This window comes from Abramis brama, assembly GCF_963993115.1.
Source record: "Abramis brama genome assembly, chromosome: 25".
NCBI classification, from domain to species: domain Eukaryota; kingdom Metazoa; phylum Chordata; class Actinopteri; order Cypriniformes; family Leuciscidae; genus Abramis; species Abramis brama.
The window spans coordinates 7,195,357-7,214,387 of record NC_139987.1 but is presented as its reverse complement, the minus strand read 5'-3'; the positions used below and the strand labels follow the sequence as shown (position 1 = coordinate 7,214,387).

Genomic DNA, 19,031 nt, shown 5'->3' with positions numbered 1-19,031 from the left:
TTTTTTTCAATGTTGCTGCGAGATATTATTTTTCAAAATGATTGCCACAGCCTATATAGAACCACAGACAATTATTTTATCAGTTTTAACACTGAAGCTATGCGTCAGATTTTTCCCACCCTCACCGACCTTGTCATAAAACTCGTTTAAATGTTCATACGACGCCTCCTTGCTGCTTTTTGTTTTGATTTGTAACGTGTCATCAGTCGTTCATGAACGATCCATTCACTAAGTCCGTCTGTCACGTGACAAATGAACGAAAGACTCGGAAGGTAAAGTTATTTATGTTCCCTGTAAACGATTTTTGACTGCATTATAATGATTTCTTAATTCAGAATATGATCAAGATTGCGTAGGTGGATGTGTTCTGGGAATTTGCCAGTTAATAGTGACATTTAAAGCCCTTTAAATGAACGAAATGACTCGAAAAAAGATTTGTTCATTTTGATGAACGAGATCGAACAAAAGAGTCACTGGTGGCTGGTTGCCAGATTGGGTGTTTTTTCCGCTACATATTAAGGCCGGTTTACGCTGTGTTTTAGCCGGGTTTTCGCCTGGAAGACTAGAAATCTGGCACTCTAATTGAACGAAGTTAAACTGAGAGAGTGTGGCGTTCACAGACACCAGAATGAACGAGTTCACAGTAACGTTCATCAGGCAGTAATACAGTACGTTCAGTTCACGTTTGCCCAAAATATGAATGAGTTCATGAACTATCGTTCAATGAACGCGTTCAGGCACAACACTGGTGGCATGCAACTCTGCTCAACTGTCAAATAATTGGGTAGCATTTGCCTTAGCAGTGCAGCGCGCTTTCAGAAACCCTCCACCTTCCCCAGCTCCACCTGTACAGATCTGCTACGGGTAATTCATGTACGCTATATTGTACAGCAACAGCATGTCTTACTTGCTCACATCAGTGTGTTGTGTATGTATTGGCAGTAGCAAGTCCCATATTTGCTCTGCAGCAACAGCAATAACCAACAGCACAGCAGCAATAAAAGCAGCAGCAGCGAAGCAGATCTATTTCGCCAAGACCGAATATATCAACATTGTCATACCCATTACCATGCCAATACACTCTGAGAGTTGTCACGACAGAAATATATATATGCTATAAAGTATATTAAAGTTTCATATTGTGATTCATCTTTTTGCGTTTAAATTGCAGTTTCATTCTCAATGGTATTTTTTTTTTTTTCTGTCATGCTTTTCTTAGATCGGCTCGTATTTCGGCAGCGTCCTCCAGACGCATGACATTGACCGTGACAATTACACTGACATCCTTCTGGTTGGAGCTCCCATGTATATGGGTCCAGAGAGAGACGAACAAGGTCAAGTCTACGTCTACAAACTCAATGAGGTGTGTGTGTCTTTAATCTGTGATATGCCTCATTCCACATACTGAAAACATGTGTAGGGGAGTGTAGTACCTTCATTCCAGCCTGGGAGCATGTGATAGCAGTAAATTTGGATCTGTCTTCAGGGAGTGTGTGTTGCGTTGGTGTTCAGCCTGAAATAAGTGGTCCCAGAGCAGGGGAAGGGTTGGAATGAGAGCTTGGCATCATGGGAATGGAAATCGAATGAAACTGTAATATCTCCAGCAAAATACCAGCCTCTGTGGAGCACCTGCTCTCAAGAGCTTCCAAATAATGATGTAAATGGAGCAATTTCTATCGGTTTTGCCCGTTGGTCAGTGTTTCTTTGTGAAGCATTTTAGTGTTACACGGCAGCACTGTATAGAGCCCACATATTATTTGTTTTGTCTTGTTTTTTCTCCAAATCACTGAATTTACAGACTTCTTGTTTATTTGCATATTGAATTGCCATTTGTCTTTTCTTTCCTGTTTAACTCCATCTGTTTAATCATCTTTAGAACAATTTTATATTTTCTTGAAATTTCCATTGGAACCTACATTTCTTTTTACCTATATCTTCAGCCACGGGACTGTAGGCCACACTGAGAGCTGCAGTATCTCAGGCATTTACTCTGTGTCTGGTTGTTACCCTCAGGATGGGCTGTTTGAGCATGAGATGACGCTGAAGCCGGTCAATCAGACCTGTTGTACTGCTAACTCTCGGAGCAACTGTAAAATCTTCAGCAAGAACGAGCCCTGCGGCTCACGCTTCGGCACTGCAATCGCTGCCGTTCCTGACCTCAACCTGGACGGCTTTAATGACATAGTGATCGGATCGCCTTTGGAGAACGACCACAGAGGGGCGGTATATATTTACCACGGTTCAAAGAAATCAATAAAGGAGAAGTATGTTCAGGTAAGGAATCTTGACAGCATATCATCAAGTGGTCTTTAACATTTTGGTGGTAAGAAAGACAGACCCCCTGTATAAACATATTGCTTTTTAACATGTGTACAGTAACATTAATATTTAATGTTTACATTGTATTTGTGATAAATTGCAGAGCTATTTAAATATTAATTATTGATGTACAGAGTCACTTGTATATCCTTTCACCCATTCTTCAAACTACTTGTATCATGTGGGGTGGCAGGGATGCTGGAGCCTATATACTTGTACATTATATTTTAACTTTACTTGATAAGGTTGGGCAATGAAACGTAGCTAAACTGAGCTTTTTTTTTTTTTTACTTTAGCTGAGCTACAAGTTTAATTTATATGAATGTAAATGTTTATATTAATATAATAAATATTGTATTCTTGGTTAATTCATACAATGCAATATTTATTGTATTAAAATAAAATGTATTAATAAAATATTGTATTTCTGTTTCATTCATATAATGAAGTAATTATTATATACATTTATATAAACTTTAATAATAAAATAAATATTGTGTTTGTTAGTAAGGTGCAGACAGACAGATGATGATCAGGAATAAAGTTAAAATGCAGAGTTTAATAATAATTCAACTGGTAAAACATACATAGAAGCAAACGCAAATGTAGACCGGCAAATGAGAACTGAAACAGAGTAACTTATTTACAGATGGTAATGGCGTGAACACAGCTGAAACAAATGACAAATATTTGGAAACCATGACTACAAACAAGGAGCAGGAACTATACAAAGGAAGACAGGAACTAATGAATACTAACTAAAATCCTAGAAAGTCAAACTAAGAACAAACATAACTATCCCTGACCGTGTTATTGTTAAATGCCATCTTTATATTAATATAAGCTTTATTAATAAAATGAATGTTAGTTTTTAATTTAATTTAAATTAATAAAGATGGTATTTGTGTTTGTTTGTGTCTAGCGAATTGCTGCTGGAGGAGATGGAGAGAGCATGAAGTTCTTTGGCCAATCAATTCACGGCATCATGGATTTGAATGGTGATGGCATCATTGACGTCACTATCGGAGGAATAGGAGGGGCCGCACTATATTGGTGAGTGTGTTTGACTTTAAGTGTCATATTTATGTGAGTGAATCTATTCTGTAGTGCAACATTTTAAATTCCCACTAATGTCTGGATCTAAAAAAGCCATGGGTATGAAACATGAACTCGCTACCCTCTGTCTTCCTGGTTCCCACCCACAGCAGCTGTCTCAAATCTGGACCTGAGCCTAAACATCCCACATTGTAGAGTCTTGTCCGTCAGGGGTTATGTCCCTCCACTACGACCCGTTTCTGTTGGGCTCCGAATCTGTGTGAGAGTGCCTCCAAGCACGAAATAAACTCTTGGCAGCGTTTCCTTTCTTAGATCCCTCTGTAGAGATCACAGATTCCAGAGTGGCCACAAAATGACCCCAAATGCTGAGACTCTACGACTGTAGAGCAAAGCCATGGAGTCTAGTGACCTCTGCCATTTTCACTCCCCAAGCTGCACCTCCCAGCCTTTTAGGAGCTCTCCATTTGCCTGTAATTGACCACATATGATATTTTTGGAGACCATCTGAAGCGTTTATTTGGACTGAAATCAGTCTATGATCTACGAACCAGCTGTTGTTGTATGGAATGAAATGACACACCTAGTAATGCTGCTCCATTCACACAAACATCTTGTTGAATTTGTTTAATCCAGGTCTCGGGATGTTGCAGAGCTTCATGCCGATATGACCTTCGACCCAAGCAAGATCAATCTGCAGCAGACCTGTCAGGTCCACGGGAGGACCACAGTATGTGTGAAGACCAATGTGTGTTTCAGATATCGAATGAAGTCTGACAAAGACACAATCACAGGAACTCGTGAGTCACTGATGCTCTTTCTTTAGGTTTTGTCAATCAAGTCTTTAATGTTCTGTGTTTTTAAATGCCATTTCCCTCCAGTCATCAGGTACAATTTAACGCTGGACTCGCTGAGAACGATTGCCAGAGGACGGTTTAACGAAACGGAGGACAGGAGATTGCAGAAGAACGAGTTGATCGTTAACAAGCTTTGCAGAGAGCACATCTTCTACACGTCGGCAAGTAAATCAGTTTTTAAAGGAGTTTCACGCACTGTATTCTGTCCCTCACAGCCTCATTTTCATTCCTGTCAAAACTTAAATATGGCGCTACCCTGACTGAGGTCTGTTAGGGCTGCACAAACTTCTGTCTTGTAATTTTTTGCTTATCTTTGTGTACATTATATGGTGTTTGTGTGCATGTATTTTTATAAAGAAGCGGCGCTACTAACTTAACTACAATTTTCAGAAGCACGACGGTTGGGCTGCTCGATTATGGCAAAAACCATTAGGGTAAAATCGAAATAAAAAAGATTTTTTTTTGGTTTTCATCGCACTGCTCTACATGATAGTAACTTAATAGTGTAGCTTTTCCAGTAACAAGTTACTTTTTCAAACAAGTAACAATGTAGCGCATAAAAAAGTCAAGCAAATAAGGCGATAATCAAAATAGATGTTTATAGATGTAGATGTAAAGATGTAAAAGATGTTTATAGTTATGTTAGTTGTTTATTTATTTCAAATGATATTAATGCATACAATTACTTGAATAGACATCTTCTGTGATGAATTTTTGAATTTTGATATTTTTCAGGGGTGTGAAGTGAAAAATGTCAGGTTGGTACAACCGTCCTGATGTCATAATGAAGAAAAAATACCTCATTATCACAATCTTTAATTATTATTATTATTATTATTTATTTTTGGCATAATCTTTAATTATTATTTCTTTGAAAAGAAAAAGCATTGAATAATTGTTACTAAAATATTATAAACTTTGTCCGTCATGCGGTGCTACCAATGGAAAAAAACACAAAACAGGAAATGATATCATTGGTCAATAAGCCTCTTACGGTACCAGATAATTCGACATTTTCAGAGTATAAGACGTATTAAATATGTTCAAATGTCGTCTTGAATGTATTGTGTTTTGCTTTGAATAAACGTATCTGCCAAATCTATAAATGCAAAGCAGTGGTAGCTTGCGACGCAGACTGTACACTCCCTCCCTGTGTGCAGACTGGTTTCTTATAAAACCAGCCCCCGTTCTTCTCTGAAACCATTAACTGTGTATCTGTTTGCCTCTGATCTAGCTTATGTTACGTTTAACGTCTCTCAGTAGATAAAGAGCATAAAACTAAGCGTTTGAAAGTAGAGGACTTGAGTTTAATAAAAGCCAGAGGTTCTCTGATCAAAGGCCCCAGCCACCGTTGAGAGACTACAGCACGTCCGCTTCAGTGCATACTTGTCCTCTGAGCGCTAGAGGAAGTATGCTATACGAAAAGAGGCGACGCCCCCTTGTGTTAATGATGGACGACTGCAATACTGCATGATCAATATCAGAATATGACCTACAAACCAATAATACAGAGTTGATAATAGGCTGCTAGCAACAGAATGAATTTGATACCATTTCTGAGTTGTCTTACTGACGTTAAGCTGAAAAAATGTGCAACATCCTTTATTATCCCCCACAGGATAAACTGGATTTCAGAGACCCCATTATGGTCACGCTGGAATTCGGTTTAGTGGATGAAGACAAGGGTCCAGTCCTAGATGGGGAATTACCGACGTCACTCAACAAGACTGTAAGATCTCATTCTCATTCCTTTTGCCGAATCTGATCTGAGGTTTATACGTGTAGGTCATAGAGTGTAACATTCACTACTCCAGTAACCGCTCCACTTATAACGCTCATTAAAAGAAGGAGTAAATGTGGGTGGCAGCTGTAAGTTAGTCTAATGAAGTCTCTCTAATTTTACAAGCGCTGAGAGATTTTCTCCATGTTTGCTCTCTCACACGCAGTTATAATGAGATTTTGATTATCAGAAACAGGGATGGGCTGGCAAAGGGAATGCCAAGACTTTTCCAAATGGCCAAATGTATTTGATGACTTGATTATAAAAACATACTGTACATTTTTTTGTTTGTGTGTGAAGTATAATCATTCATATTTGTATGAATCTGCACAATTTAAAAGTGAGATTTGTACTTTTCGACTACTTTTACATTAGATGCTGTTGATGTTTTTTGTTGTAATTTAGTTGCTCTAGCTTTTTTTATAAGAAAAATGTCCAGTGTGATATTATAAAGACAATGTTGTTTACACATTAAATATATATATTTTTTTTTTGTATATAATGTATATAAGATTCATTTAGAAATCACAAATGAAAACCCAACACACTGCTTTATTTGCTCCCATGAAACTTTAATAAATTGAAATGTTTCGACCAAATAAGGACTATGTTTGGCTTTAAACATTGCAAGTCTTGTGGGAGCAGATACAGCAGCGTGCCTGTTGTTTTAAATTTCTTTGATTCTGACTTTTTTTTTTTACCAATTTTGGATGTGCATATAATAGTGATGCGAGATACTAAGCTTTTCAAAGCTTTGAATCAATTGAACCAATTGCTTTGCAAAATGATTCACTGTTTCAAAGAGCTTAAAATGCCACAAGCTGGTGAACCCTGCTGAACTCAAGCTTAAACATGCATAAAAACACCTTCTACAAACCAATAGCAAATGTTTGATTCAAGGTGTAATCTATTAAATGCAATTAACAAATCATCCATTAGGCTACCATTAAATATGAAGTGTCTTCGTAATACAGGTATGTCTTATTTTATTACATTTCTAGGACTTGTTTTGTTTGTTTTATAGAGAGATTGGTTAATCTGACCAATAACTAACTCTTCCTTTTATTATACAAATGTGTCATTAAATGTCTACAAATTTATAAAATTGATCAGAGATCAGGAAAAGGTCATATAGACACTGGCTCATGTGTTCACAGAGATTGCCATTGAAATTTAGAAACTTTTCGAAGCAGTTATGACCTAAAGAAGCCTTGTTTAATGAAATCACATGACTTCAGGTGTGTTTGACTTGAAGCGGCACTGCGCAGACCGATCGGTGTATGACATCAAAGTACAGCGAGAGCAGACGGCTCTGTATAGCTGCGTTTCCACCGCGGGAACTTTCCCCAGGATCTAGGGACTTTGGGAATTTCCGGGTAAAAGTTTGCCCCTCATAAAGTCCCTGCTCACATGGTTGTACTTTTTCAAAGTCCAGGAACTTTCGGGGGTGGGACTTGGGCACTGAACATGCTGATTGGTTGAGTTCATGAAGCATTTTCAACCAAGTCTGTTGCGGTGCGTGCAGTAAGAGTTGCTTGCTATTCAAGTTTGATGGGCACTCTGAATCAATGGTTCAAAACAAATGATTCGCAAAGGTTTCAAAGCTTCACAAAGCGTGTTTCAAAAGCACTCATCACTAGTGTAGACTATACTACTTTGAATTGATGCATTTAGAAATAGTCCGAAAAAGGTTTTTTTATGCTAAATAAGATAATCATGATTAATCTCATAAATTCTGAGCAGTCTTTAGAAAGCAGAATGTATTATCAAATTTGGTGAATAAGTGATAAACTAAATATTTGATTGTTAAATATTTAAATACACATGATAACTTTGACAGCTTTAAATGTATTATAAATATATTTTGTGAAATTTTTCTCCAATTTGGAATGGAATCTCCTTGCGGTTCACTAGTTTAACCAGTTTAAAAACCATGCATTAGACAATACGGCAGGCGACATTTGTATTGTATGCATACAGTATAGTGGGGGATTAAACGTGTTGGGTTGTGATAGGTTGGAATAAGTCCTCTTTTTACTCCCAGTCCATCAGGAATGGGGTTTCTTATATAACTCAATGTTTTATTTTATTCTTAACTTTCGGTATCTCTCTGCACACACACTAATTCCCAAGCAGACAGCTTTGCCAGCTCACGAGATAAGATTATCAGGAGGAAGAGCCGCTTTTCCTGGAGACATCACTAGTGTTTGCCAGTGCTACTCCCTGAAGTTCTGTTGTTCTTGTCCTCCCTTCAGAACTCAGTCAAGAAAACAATTCCTGGCACAAATATTTGCGGGAAACTGTTTGTAATTAAATGGCATCGTTTGAAAGGAGTGTAAAACGAAATCTGGCAGGAAAATTAATTAGAAATGTTTTGGCAAACATTGTTTAGCAAACTTAAAGGGATGAAGATGTGTTTTTTATTTTCTTTCGCTCTAGATCGCATTAGTAGACTGTGGGAATGATGACAAGTGTGTTGCTGATCTACACCTTAAAGCCACTGCAAACATCTCAGGGTAAGGTATTAATAGTAACATTTAAAATGTGACCAGTCTTCATGTTATTTACCTAAAATGCCTTTCTGATTCTTCTGTCTTCAATATAATTATTGTTGTAGATTGACAATGCAGATAATTATGACAGGACTATGTAATTGTGGCTGTTTTATTCATATTGTAAAATGTTTTCTGGTGTATTCCAATGTATTTAGTCAATTCCTGTCGTCTGCTGCCCCCTTCTGTTGACTTTTGAAAGAATAAATATTCCCTGTTGAGTTGTCCTGTTATTTTCATCAGCCTCAGATTTGTCCACTAGGCATGAAACAGGATAACAGAAGCAAGAGCACTGGATGCAAACTGACTTTGTCTATCTCTTATTTCTGTATATTTATAGGCTTCTCATAAAAAGCAACCAAGAGAAGTTTCATGTCAACATCAACGTCCACAACAGTGGGGACAATGCTTATAATACCAGGGTTACACTGAGCCACACGGAAAATATCAACTATGTGAAAGTTGAGGTAAGTTAACTGTAATGGCATCATGTAAATAACACTTGGTTTTAGATACTGTAGATCAGTCAGTGCTGGCTAGTCTAACAAATCAGTGAATGTTCAAGTCATTTATTACATTTTAAATGGATTTTTTGTGTGTTTTTTGCAGCCTAAAGAGAAGGACTGTGAAACAAATAATACCAGAATAGTATGTGCAGTTGGATATCCTTTCCTTAAATCTGATAAAATGGTGAGATTTGCCTCTGCAATCAAATTAGCATTTTTATATTTCATTCTCTTTACACTGTTTATTTCAATCCAACAGGAAAGCTTCAAAATCCAATTTGAACCCAATCCCTCTCATATTCGTAAGGACATTGTGATTAATGTTACTGCAACAACGTAAGAATTACGTTCATGACTACTCCTTTGAAAGTTATCAATGAAATTTTCTTTTTACTGTGTTTGACTCACTTGATCAAATAGAGAATAAGGATATTTTGATGTATAGAATTCATTTTTCACCACAGTGATAGTGAGGTGTCAGACTCTGCGATGAAAGACTACTTTGTGAGTATTGTCATCCCTGTGAAGCATGAAGCCAACCTGCGATTCATTTCGTAAGTGCCTTATTTAAACCAACCAATCAGCTTTGCCAAAACCAAGAGTTGAACTCACCTGATGTTAACTCTAGATTTAACAAAAGCAGTTTGCACTATTTGTATGGGGTTTTTTATATTAAAAATCATATTTTGTGTACTGGTCAGATTGTCATTTCATGTTTTTACTGTAGTAACAAGTACATGAAGGAGGACCACATCATAATGAAAGGGAAGGAAACAATACCCAATTTTTTCAACCACACTAGTGTAATCGGAGACGAGGTGAAAATCAGCTACACGGTAAGACTCAACACCTCAACCTCGAGTTTGAATCACTTCCTTCAGGCCCTCGAGAGAGAGAGAGAGAGACTATCATGTGGTCAAGAGCAAAAAAAAAAAAAAAAAATGAGGAACTGTGAAGGAGAACTATGTCTATGTCATAGTAGTTAATATAAAACAGTGGCGTAAACTATGTCAGCAAGGAGTCATCTTGAAGTCAAATGGAGTCTGATGCCAATGTGAAATTGTCTTGTTTTGGGTGTGGACATGATCCAGATTCATTTAAACTGGTCTGAGTGTGAATGCTTCGTTGATCCAGAAATTTAGTTTTGACAAACCGATTTGGCTTAGTGCAATTATGAAATCACAAAGGCTGTGATTATAAAATCAGTAAAGCACGGCTCTGTGATCAGTAGTAAACGCTGCTCCTTCTGAAAGCACTGCGAGTTTGAGTCGCTTATAACGTGCATTTGAAAAAGCAACACGCGTCAAACATCTTTACAAACATGAGAAGCATTTATGAACCTATTGTCTAACAAAAGACAATATTTAATAAAAAATGTTGTACTTAACTCACTTCATCATGACAGTTGAGCATCCTTCTGTAAGATAATGTGGCTCCTTACACAGAATAAGGCACAGAACATATTATTTCATAGTATTCTATACAGTGCTAAAGGCTATGTCGATTAGCATTGAAGTATAAATATTCTTTATTATCATGAAAATACCCGAGAAGGCTTGTGGAATTCAGACAAACCATATATAGTCGTAGTCGTGTTTATCAGTCATGTTTAATCAATCAAAGCATTTCAATCTACTGTTTATTCAGCTACAGCAATAGTATGATGCCCACATTTGGAGTGACTGCGCGAGAGCGGCCTCTGGCTTTCAGATGGAGCATTTACTGCTGATCACAGATCTGTGCTGCACTGACAAGCTGCGCATGAAATTTAATTTCGATTAATCGTGCAGCCCTATTCTGACTGATTTCTGATTGTGTTGAACAGATTGAGAGAGAACCTGAAATGCCGAGTCCTCCACTGCTGCTCACGATAATGTTCCCCTATCAAACATTTGCAAAAAACTTTTTGCTGTACCTCACAGATCTCACGCACACAGCGGTAGGTGCTCAGATTCCTCAAGTGGCCCTATCTACATGACTGGCTCAGAAATATCTCAACTGCCTCATTTTGTTCTTATAGAACATCAGCTGTGATGCCAAAAAATGGATTAACCCTTTACTCATCAAGCCTGACAACCCTCATGCAGTGAATCCTAAAAAAGAGTCCTTGAGCATCTATCTTTTGGTGAGTAAGCATCGCTTTTCTTATGAATATGTGAATTGGAAATGGGTATCTGATCGCATTTCAATTTTTCTCTGTTTCCCAGAGTTGTAAAGAAGAAGTAAATCCCTGTGTGTCCTTTAGCTGCTCCATCCCTCCTGGAGACTTCAACCAGATCAACACCACTTTCAGAGTGTGGCGACCCACCTTCATCAAAGTACGCTCTTCCGCTTGATTGTTAACTTTCACGTTCTGCTATGTATGATCTGTCAGAATGCTGTAGTAATATACTTTGCCGTCTGAAAAATGTATCATTTATAGGGAGAATTTTCCAGCATTTATATGGGTGTCCATGCCATGCTGGAGAACAAGAACACGGACCTGTTTGTGTTAAATGATAACGTCAAGGCCAGAGAGGTATGAAAACAAGCTAGCCCTGGATTCTGCACTTATATCAATATAAGCAGCATTTTACATTAAATTCATGACCATTAAGATTAAAAATTGCATCAGGCTCAGTCTATATTTAAAAGTGCTGTAAGGGATTTTTTTTTGATACCGCACATAAACTGTTCCTGGGACCAGCCAATTACCTGATCCTTAAATGTCATGTGTATAATTCTTCTGGAATCACCCTAAAATTTTGTCATGACAATGCTGACAAACCCGTCACTACTCACTGTTCTGAGCTGTAGGCAGCAGGGAGGGAAAACTACTGCCATCGATTAGATCACTGTTATATTTCCAATAGTTTTTATTTGTTATACTTTATGCTTTTTTTTTTTTTAGCAAAAGACATCAAAAACACATTTTGCCCCGTTTATGAAACCCTTGGCACTCAATTCTCAGCATGTCGGTACAGGCATCAGAACCAGGTCTCCTCGCTGTAGATTGTTTGTGTGTGTGACTGAGGGATTCCTGACGCTGTTTTTACTCCTTTACAGATCTTATAAGCTCTTCACAAGTTCTTAGCTGGTCAAAATACCATCATATGTAGGCTATGCACATATAACGAGAGCATTAGCCCAGACCAAACGAACCAAGCTAACCAAACTACAAGTGTGAACACACCCTAGTCTCTAAAACAAATCAGACACTAATAAAAAATATATATATATGTAATAATATATGTATTTTGTCAGGTTGTATGGCTACTTTTAAAGGAGAAAGATTCATTTTGCCCACAAAATGTAGTCACATCTACCATCACTACCATTAGGGGCTAACTAGCTAAATTATCAAAATGGCTGAAATCTCTTACAGGACCTTTAAATTAGCAATTAGTACTCCATGTTAGCTTTTAAAATGTGACTAATGTTACATCTTTACTGCAGGTGAAGATTCAAGTCACCAAAGACATACAAAGCGGAATCCCACTATGGATTATTATCCTCAGTATTCTTATAGGACTTTTAATACTGGCACTTGTTATCTTCGCTTTATGGAAGGTAAGCATCACTATTTTGCTTATGTTAGCTCACCTCTGCACATCCAGTGCTGCACATCTTCAGTGTAAACATGCTATGGCTCAGTGATGTTGAATGTTGACTCTGTTTGTTCTCCTCCAGGCTGGATTCTTCAAGAGAAAATCAGTTAAAGACATGGAGGAAGATATGAAGGAGTCTGATTGAAGCCTGCGGTTCTGTAGCCTCCATCCCTCAGGTCAACACATACGACACCTCTATCCAAGGTCACCGAGATCACACAGCAGGACCATCTCTAGGAACATTCAGAAATATGAAGATCGGAGCCTGGGTTCACCAACGAGAACCCAGCACTTTGCTTGACACTTTGATTCATCTTCATGTGTTCACTGCAAAATTCGACTGAATGTGAACTCAAGTGAACCTCTGAGACGCCACAAGATTGGTGGACATTTTGCCAAACCATTAGAGTCAAGCTTTGAACAGCAAAGCATCAAAGGTTCATCTATATAGCCTGAACTCAACATCCCACCAGCCACGGACCCTCATCTGTAACCCCCCCACGGCATTCATCATCAGCATAGCAAGGCTCAGGAACCTGTCCTGGAAACGTCTAGAGTTATCTACAGTCCTGTAATCAGAACCATACACTCTTATTGGCAGCAGGTTTATATATGGAGGTCTATTCCAATAACTCACTTTTAGAGCTTGTTTCGATGAAGCGGTGTACAGTTTTCAGTTCAAAGCATTTGTTTTGATTAGTGTTATAGGCTATGAATATTGGCACATTCCTTTTTGTTCACGAAGCAACTTTTTGGCACTGATGTTTTTCACGCTTTTTGTCTTCAGGAATGAAGAGGAAAAGGCCTGTACTGTAAATGTAAAGCTTAAAGTGTATATAAAGTTATGTTTGCAATATCGCTTTAATAATGAAATAATGGCTTTATCAAAATAATTGCATTATCTGTGTTCAGTCTGATACCTGCCATGTTTTCTGAGGTAGAAGGTGTCTTGATGCCCGCAGTGTTTCTCAGGTATTCCAGATGGTTTGCAGACTCGCTGAATGTCTGGAATCATAAAATTGGACTGCCATCAATTATTTTTATTTTTTTTCATTTTGTTTTTGCCATATGTAAATATTAGAAAAACAATTACTTGACTAAATGTTAAAGCTAAAGTGTGTAATTTATGCACCACTAGCACCACCAAACTGAACAATGACTGTTTTCAAACAGGTTTTCCAAACGCTCTCCTATTGGACGACAGCCCCGCCTTAAACTCACACCATTGGTCGAGTACATTTTGCTGTTGTCGGGCTGGCTGGGAAGGTCCAGGAAACAGAGCAATGTTTTGAGATTGCCACTGAAACTGTGTTCATAAATTCCAAGGAAATTCACTGACTTACAGATGCCTGTTCATATTAAGCCAGAGTAGGAGAAATATTTTTACAAAAAATTACACATAAATACGTGTGTGTGTGTGTGTGTGTGTATGTATATATATATATATATATATACCGATCCCTAAGAGGAAATAGTCATAATAGAAACAGCACCACTTGACATATATAGTGCAGTTAAATTATGCAAAATGCAAAACATGAGACTGAATTACATATTGCAAAGGGTGAAATCAAACATAGTGTACATATGCATTGCACTGACTCTCTGAATGGAAAGAAGAAATCTTTCTTTGCTTTTTACATTTGTTAATTTTGCATTAAGCCATTGACTGTTTAAAAAAAAAAAATCAAGTATAGAAACCTCAAAACCCGTTATTTCCTTCCCATTTTCATTTTTCTTTTTAAAAACCATGTGAAACTTACATTGCAAGCTTTTCCTACTGTACGCATGTTGCCATTGTTTGGCATCAGTGAAAAGATATTTTGTTTTCAATATATTTTGTTTTTAATGCTCCCGTTTTTGCCACAAACATGAAAGTGCAGGATGCTAGATGTGGCAGAGATGCTGGAAATTTTGCTCGACCCTCAAGTGTGAATATTTATCACATTCAGCGAGAATGAGCAGTTTTCTCAACTCTGTTTTAGAATATGAGTACTAAAAATAATTAAATTATTTTTATTTAATTTAGTTAAATTAGTGGTTTAATTGAACACTTGTTCATTGGTAAAGATGGTTTTCTGTAGGAAGTCTCAGAACAAGGGCTTTCTTTCGTATTCATGTGGTACTGGCTTATGATCTGTAGTATACAGCTTATCATACAATTGTCATTTCAATTAAATTTTTTGTTCTTTTAGGTTGGCATGAAAAGAGTTATTGCTGTGTGGTTCAAAAGGTTGTTAACAGGCTCCATTTTATATTTGCCACTGAAACTTTAACATTAGCTGTCATATATGTATCATCTAGTCACATCTATGTTTTTTTCTTGTACATTGAATGAGATGCCAGCCATGATTCTATTGTATATAATATCACAATCTATTCATGTATTCATGTTTCAAACACATAAAAAGTGTTTAAATATAGGCTAAGTTGTTTAAAACATGCAGGATAATCGAGCCTCACTCTCAGATGGAGACCAGCGGTCTTGGGCACATGTGAGACACTCTGCTGTGAAGTTTCTATGTAATGCACTGGTTTGTCAAATTGTACATACTTTTCAGCACGGATTTAAAAAGCCTTGCACATGGGGGGGGGGGGGGAATAAATGCTTATTTTGTAATTTAGACACTTCAAGAGACATATTTGTGTGTTTTTATTTACTGAAATACATTGTAGAAAAGTTGCTCGCGAAGATGACATCACGAGTCCATGTCGTTCGTCCTCCATATTGGATTGAACAGAAAGCGAAACTAAATTTTCACAGGTCACAAATTTGGTCCGAACTTCACGAAACTGGACGTACATGATCCTTGGACCAAGCCTCACAAAAGTTTCTAGAAGGATTTTTGATTTTCGGAAGCGTTTGCCCGTCACAGTCAAACGAAATTGGCAGCGTAGTCTCCAAACAGGAAGTCGTCCATATCTCAGGAACTCTGTCACGTATCGAAACCAAACTTAGCACATGAACTCGGGACTCCAATGTGAGGATGCACAAGATCTGGGATTTTTTTTTTTTTTAGGCTAATTGACAAACCCATTTACCTAGCTGCCAAGTCTTAATTCTGCATGAATTGTGCATTTCCAGTTCTCAAAACAGTTAATAACAAAAAAAAAAAACTTTATACAAAATACATCATGCTCTTCTTCGCTAACCGAACAATTTATTGTCTGTGGCTGTGTTTGTGCACGCGGGAAATATGCTGCGCATAACAATAGAAAACTAGAAAAATGCATTTCCGGAGGAACTGCGTAGTGTGCTTGCTCGGGTGCGGTTCACTAACGTTAGCAAGTAGTGGATAAGGGTGCGTTGAAGTTTGCTTGATCTGAGAATTTCAACAAAAGTACTTTTTTCAAGATTGTGCAAAAAAGGTGAAAAGTTATGTGCATTAAGAGAGACATGTCTGCAATGTAGACTAGTATCAATGGCATTGTTTATGTGGCTTGGTTGTTGGTTTTGAAATAATTGGTTATGAATATACAGCAGAGATTGGGAGTGTTTTGGGTGATGAAATAGTATTGAAAAGAAGTTGACAGTCTTCATTTACTGTATCCAATAAGCCAATACAAAACTCACCCAGCTCTTCTGTGGTTGAGTGTTCCCTTTGATTAGGAACAAATTTACTATCTCAAATTATGGTCTACCGTAATTAGCGATGCTTTGATTGCTGCTGTCAAGATGGTTGTCATCACCTACACAGAAACGCTGATTTTTATAGCCTACGTCAGTCCTCATATTGTAATTAAGTGAAAAACGCTATCAGTTTCACTATTAGCTTACTCTAGCGATGCAATCGCAACAACATGGATAACGCTGTTTGGCCTTGCCTAACTTTATATGACATATGCACCATATGCTAGAGTTACACATCCCTCTGCCATTTCAGGGCTTGAATTTCAGTGCGGGAATGTGGGGATTGCGCATAATTTAAACCATTCCCGCAAGGTTAGCTTTTATAGTGCGACAAATTCCCGCACAAATATATTCGCTTCATCTCAGAACAAATGATTAAAAAATAAATTCACAGATGCGAGAAAAAAGTGTCAAACTGTCTTTTATTTTCGAATTTAATTCCTCAATCAGCGCTGGACCGGCATTTTCTGTCTTCCGCTGAGCCCTGGCCGTAGACAGATCATGTTTCACGCTGTCAATGCAGTGGTCTGCGTTGCGCTGATCTTATTCACACTATCGAGTGTAGGTGCAGCATTCTAAGGCCGGTGACACACTGGATGCGTGGCGTGAGCGTCTCAGCTGCGTGGCGTGTCCGTTTTTATTTCGGCTTCCATGTTAACAGGTTAGAGCTTGCACACTGCCTGCGTGACACGCGCGTCTCAGGCGCGGCTCGAGCCGCGCGGAAAACGCGTGCATGCTAGAAATAGAACCGACGCCTATTTTTCACGCGACACGCAAGCGTCTTGGAAGCGTTTCCAAGCAAAATTGAATAGGAAAAGATGTTTATATGACATTTTGACACTAATACATATTAATAAATGTCATTTTGATGTTTGAAAGTGTCTAGGGTTTGATATAAATGCAAATATAAATGCAATTTAAAAAAATATTATCGATTTTCAAGTACTGCACCTGTCAATACAGAACGAAATATTCTATAGCCTAGGCTATATTACCGTCAACACTGCCGACGTTGTCTTTGCTGCTATATATTTATGTTTAACATGAAGTGTATAGGCCTTCCACAACTCTCTCCCCATATGTCAAATATATCTCCAATGAGGCTTATTATCGAGATAGAATTGTGTCTTTATTACATGCGAGAAAATAAATGATCTGAGAGAAAAAGTTATCACACTGATAGCAAAAAAGCATTTCATGAGAGAAAAAAAAATATTTGAGAGAAAAAGTTCATACCAATAGCAAAAAATAATAATATTTGAGACTAAAAAAAGTTTTGAAAATATTTTCTCATAGAAAATAAACAAATATAAATTTGAATTTTTTTTAAATTATTTCTGAGAAAAAAAAAAAATCTCAAATATATATATTTTGCTATCAGTGTGAAAACATTTTCTCAAAAAAAAAGAAATGTGTTTCTCTCAAAACGCTTTTCTTTGCTCTCGATGCAATTTCTTGCTCTTGTGTCAGATTTTGCTTTCACTGTGAAAATTGTGTCATGGGCGGGGCCACGTTCCTATTGGCCAGTCGGGTGAGCATTGTCTTGTCTTGGGAGTCGAACTGAATCATTATAGGCTACTATTGTTCGGTTCACCGGCATAGATGCCGCCTCTGCCTTAGTTGAGCACAGACACTCCAATATTTGGGTAAGATATAAGATAACACACTGGCAGTTGAAATCAGCTCCGATACGGCTACAAAACGACCGAAAGTCATTCATTTCCTATGGAGATTCGGAACAAGTGCGGTGCGAAAAAAATCGTGTCCGTTGGTCATCCGGATGCGTTCAAAAAATTTTACTCTTGCGAAAGGCTACGGACGGTTCCTATCCGACAATTCTAGTGGAAGTTAGCGTTGCTATAGTCTCGCGTAGCCAGACCTTCAGACTGACGGCTGAAGGTCTGGAATTCATAGCAGCTTTCTTTGGCCAAGGCCCGCCCATAAGGCCGTTTGACCGACATGTCAAACAACCAATTACAGTTCGTTTCGTTCAGTGTCACGTTTCGTTGCGTGGAAATGTCCCCACAACAACAGATCGGCGTGCAACCATAGACTGCAACAAGTCAGTCAGCATAGAAAATCAAAGAAGGAGAAGAAAACAAGCAGTAAGTCATTGATCTGTTTGTGCACGTATAACAACAATTGCGTCTGCATTACCACATCTGATCAAAACACCGAGTAAATCAGTAGGAAACGCAATTACACGTCTGCGCTTTGTTTCCAGGCGGACCGAAAATAAACGCGACACTCGCGCCCCCCGGAAATCCGATAAAATTCAACCAATCAGATGACGACTTCGACATTCCTGAAGTGTTTCCAGTTAAGTGTACCATATGCATCAGACGTTTAGCCAACGTTCCGTGGGCGTGACGTCTGAGGCTGAGACTAGCGTTGCTATGGTACTGATAAACAAACCTGAATTCTTAACTTTTAATAAAATACGGTTTCGTAGCCGTATCGGAGCTGATTTCAACTGCCAGTGTGAAGGCGGCGTGAAGGCGGCGTTAGATGATCACGGACGTATCGCCTGCGATAATTAATACGATATTGCTTAGCTTGTCAGTGAACTACGGCTCTGTGTTAAATGCCGCTTCATCTGAAAGCAGGCGATGGCGATTTACTACTAATCAAGGAACCGGCTTTACTGACGAGATGCGCATAACAATGTCATCCGATATATTTCCCAGGCCCAGCCCTATAGTTCATCATATACAACCTCCTGTACAGTTTTACTCGGACTCAGAAT

At 38.1% G+C, this 19,031-nt stretch overlaps 1 protein-coding gene across 1 annotated transcript in view; it reads left to right on the top strand.

The window, feature by feature from the left end:
• The window catches only part of itga1 (integrin, alpha 1), a 52,607-nt gene extending 39,703 nt beyond the window's left edge, over positions 1-12,904 (top strand). The window contains exons 13-30 of the mRNA XM_084104601.1: positions 1,220-1,363; positions 2,014-2,274; positions 3,242-3,372; positions 4,009-4,172; positions 4,254-4,390; positions 5,848-5,958; positions 8,449-8,525; positions 8,902-9,028; positions 9,171-9,251; positions 9,327-9,403; positions 9,532-9,621; positions 9,795-9,903; positions 10,893-11,006; positions 11,088-11,192; positions 11,275-11,385; positions 11,490-11,585; positions 12,503-12,616; positions 12,737-12,904. Of these exons, the coding sequence (XP_083960727.1) occupies positions 1,220-1,363; positions 2,014-2,274; positions 3,242-3,372; positions 4,009-4,172; positions 4,254-4,390; positions 5,848-5,958; positions 8,449-8,525; positions 8,902-9,028; positions 9,171-9,251; positions 9,327-9,403; positions 9,532-9,621; positions 9,795-9,903; positions 10,893-11,006; positions 11,088-11,192; positions 11,275-11,385; positions 11,490-11,585; positions 12,503-12,616; positions 12,737-12,799 (2,112 nt within the window). The 3' untranslated portion in view covers positions 12,800-12,904. The remainder of the gene's footprint in view (positions 1-1,219; positions 1,364-2,013; positions 2,275-3,241; positions 3,373-4,008; positions 4,173-4,253; positions 4,391-5,847; positions 5,959-8,448; positions 8,526-8,901; positions 9,029-9,170; positions 9,252-9,326; positions 9,404-9,531; positions 9,622-9,794; positions 9,904-10,892; positions 11,007-11,087; positions 11,193-11,274; positions 11,386-11,489; positions 11,586-12,502; positions 12,617-12,736) is intronic.
• Positions 12,905-19,031: the final 6,127 nt, after the last annotated feature.